Here is a 2,458-nt window from a genome sequence, read left to right on the forward strand (position 1 = left end):
CTGTGCCTGCCACCAGGGGATATAAAAACGCAGCCAGAAATTCCCCTTGCGCGGTTTCATTAGCTCAATACCTGAGTTACTGAACCCGCCTGCAAACTTCTCAATAAAGCCTGGTTCTAAAACTTTACCAATTGGATCTTTAATTCCGTTTCGCGCCCCAAAAACCCTTACAGTGACCTTCGGCTTCTTGCTTCCTGACAAGGAGGCATGATTGGGTGAGTGGGTGGCGGCGGCCTGACTACACCGCAGAGGCGCTCCTGAATGTGGCTGACCAGACTGTGGCCCTGTGGCCAGCAGCCATGGCCACCTCTGCCGTTTCCCCAGGCTCCCCATTTCTTCAGGCAGCTCCTGAGCCCAGAGGGTGACGTCGGCGCTAGTCGGCATCCTTCCGTCTCTTCTCAACTTGTGTGTGATCTTTTAGAAAGAAAGAAATCGATATTTTTAACATTTAAAAAAAAGTGCATGGAACTATGGAATTGAAAGATAAAGGAATTTTCCATGAACTTTTTGAAGCCCCTTGTCTATGCTAAGGAGCCCTGATGGTACCCTCAGGTAAGCGTCTAACTGCTAACGTCAAGGCCTGTGGTTCAAACCTGCCAGCTGGGCCTCTGGAGAAAGATAAAGCAGTCTGCTTCCGTGAGGAAACCCACACGTTCTCCCCTGTCTTCTCCGGTTGTATGAGTTGGAATTGACTTGGTGGCAGGAAGTATGACTTGGTTTGGTTTGGTTTGGTATAGGGATGCTAGGACTCCGAATCAACTCCACGGTGGTGGTGGGCTTATAGCACGTCTTATAGTCCTGCCGCTCTCTCCCTTTCACCTATCCATCTAGCTCTCCATTTGGCTCCTGAAAATGTCTGACAATCACGTCCAGATGAACTAGGCCTATTCCAAACTAGCACTGAGCACTCTGAAGCAGATAGTCACCTGAAACCCTCAAAGAAACCATCTTGGCTCAGGTCGCAGGGAAGGAATTGGTAGGCGTGGCCTGGGACTCTTGCAGCCCTGTTGTGGAGACCACCCTTCTCCACAGCTGGCTCCTCACTTTCCCCTTCAGGTTCCTGCCACCGGGAGTCAGAGTGACCAGATTGTCTCTTGCCTCTGGGGCATAGCCTGTGACCTTCCTGGAACAACCCCCCAGCCCACTCCTCTCCTCTCCACCCAGATAATTCTTTCTTTTTTTTTTTCTTTCTGCCCAGATAATTCTGCTCATCCTTTGAGTCTCCGTGAGTGTGTGGGACCAGCCTCCACACCAACAGGGTCCTAAGGAGTGGTCGTATAATTAAAAGGAAATAAAGGACAGCAGACAAGGTATGCAAGGGCTCACCTCTTCCAAGGAGTCTGGAGTCAGAGAGAGAGTGACTAGTCTCTAACAGGCTTATAGAATCATTGAGCGTGCAAGCCATGCCATGCCCATCCATCATAGGGAGGTACTAGAGGCATACATGTGACAGGAAGACCTATCCGTAACTGGATGGGCAGGTCCTCCTAGAGTTAACCTTGTCATCCTTGAGCTGGCTTGACCTTAAGTGTCCTGAGATTTTCTGAAGGGGACAATATCCCCTGTGATCAGTATCAGATGGGAGTGGGCTGCACTTAAGGTGTGTGTGGGAGCAGACAATAGGCCCTGGTTGCTTTCCACAGCAGACTACCTTCAGGCAGATAATCTTCAAGCTTACAGTAAAAGCAACTATGAGCTTGTAAGAAGCATCTTAAAATTAGCATTATTAAGTGGGGGGTGGGATGGGACGACATTGTGGGGAATAAACTTTTAGGGGAATGTGACTGGGATTCATCTCCAAGTCTTCAGTGTGAAGGCCTTCACCAGAGTCTGCCTCCCAGACTCTTAATTAGGAGCGTAGAGAATTTGTCTGCATACACTCCCTCCCTGGTTCTCAGTTTCCCACACATGTGGACTTCCCTTTCTGGAGCCTTCTTTGATTCCTCACTTCCCCAAGAGGTCCAGTATAGATGTCTCCTTACTCCCATGACATTCCTAGGGTTCCCCAGTCGAAGGCCCGGCAACCAGGAGGCTACCTCTCCAACAGACTATGAGCTTCCTGAAGCCACCACTCGTCTTGTCCATTGGTGTCCCCTTGTCCAGACCAGCGGATTCCACATAGAAAATATTTGTTTTGTAGCCCAACTGACTCTTGAAGATTAGAAAAATTAATTGGTTATACGTTTTAGCTTCAAATGGGGGGTGGTAGGCAACCCAAGTTATTTTATTAACTGTAGCTAGAAAAATCCCCCTTAGAAAACGCAGTTAGGGTGCTGCCCTCGGCCGGAGAACGACATGGCTGCTAAGGCAACCCCAGGGCGCGGAGCCCAGCAGGCCGTCCAGGAGGAGTGCAGTGGGGAGCCCAGCAGGCCGTCCAGGAGGAGTGCAGTGGGGAGCCCAGCTGGCTGTCCAGGAGGAGTGCAGTGGGGAGCCCAGCTGGCCTTGCAGGAGGAGTGCA

The 2,458-nt window shown here is 50.6% G+C and overlaps 1 protein-coding gene and 1 pseudogene across 1 annotated transcript in view; one reads left to right on the forward strand and one right to left on the reverse strand.

The window, feature by feature from the left end:
- SH3GLB2 (SH3 domain containing GRB2 like, endophilin B2) overlaps window positions 1-384 on the reverse strand; it is a 20,382-nt gene extending 19,998 nt beyond the window's left edge. The window contains exon 1 of the mRNA XM_045288516.1: window positions 308-384. Coding sequence (XP_045144451.1) covers window positions 308-384 — 77 coding nt within the window. The remainder of the gene's footprint in view (window positions 1-307) is intronic.
- A 155-nt stretch (window positions 385-539) lies between these two features.
- Window positions 540-2,458, forward strand: part of LOC101664592 — a 3,481-nt pseudogene continuing 1,562 nt past the window's right edge.

Source organism: Echinops telfairi, unplaced genomic scaffold (genome assembly GCF_000313985.2).
Source record: "Echinops telfairi isolate 266 unplaced genomic scaffold, ASM31398v2 ScPeMD7_22;HRSCAF=79, whole genome shotgun sequence".
NCBI lineage: Eukaryota > Metazoa > Chordata > Mammalia > Afrosoricida > Tenrecidae > Echinops > Echinops telfairi.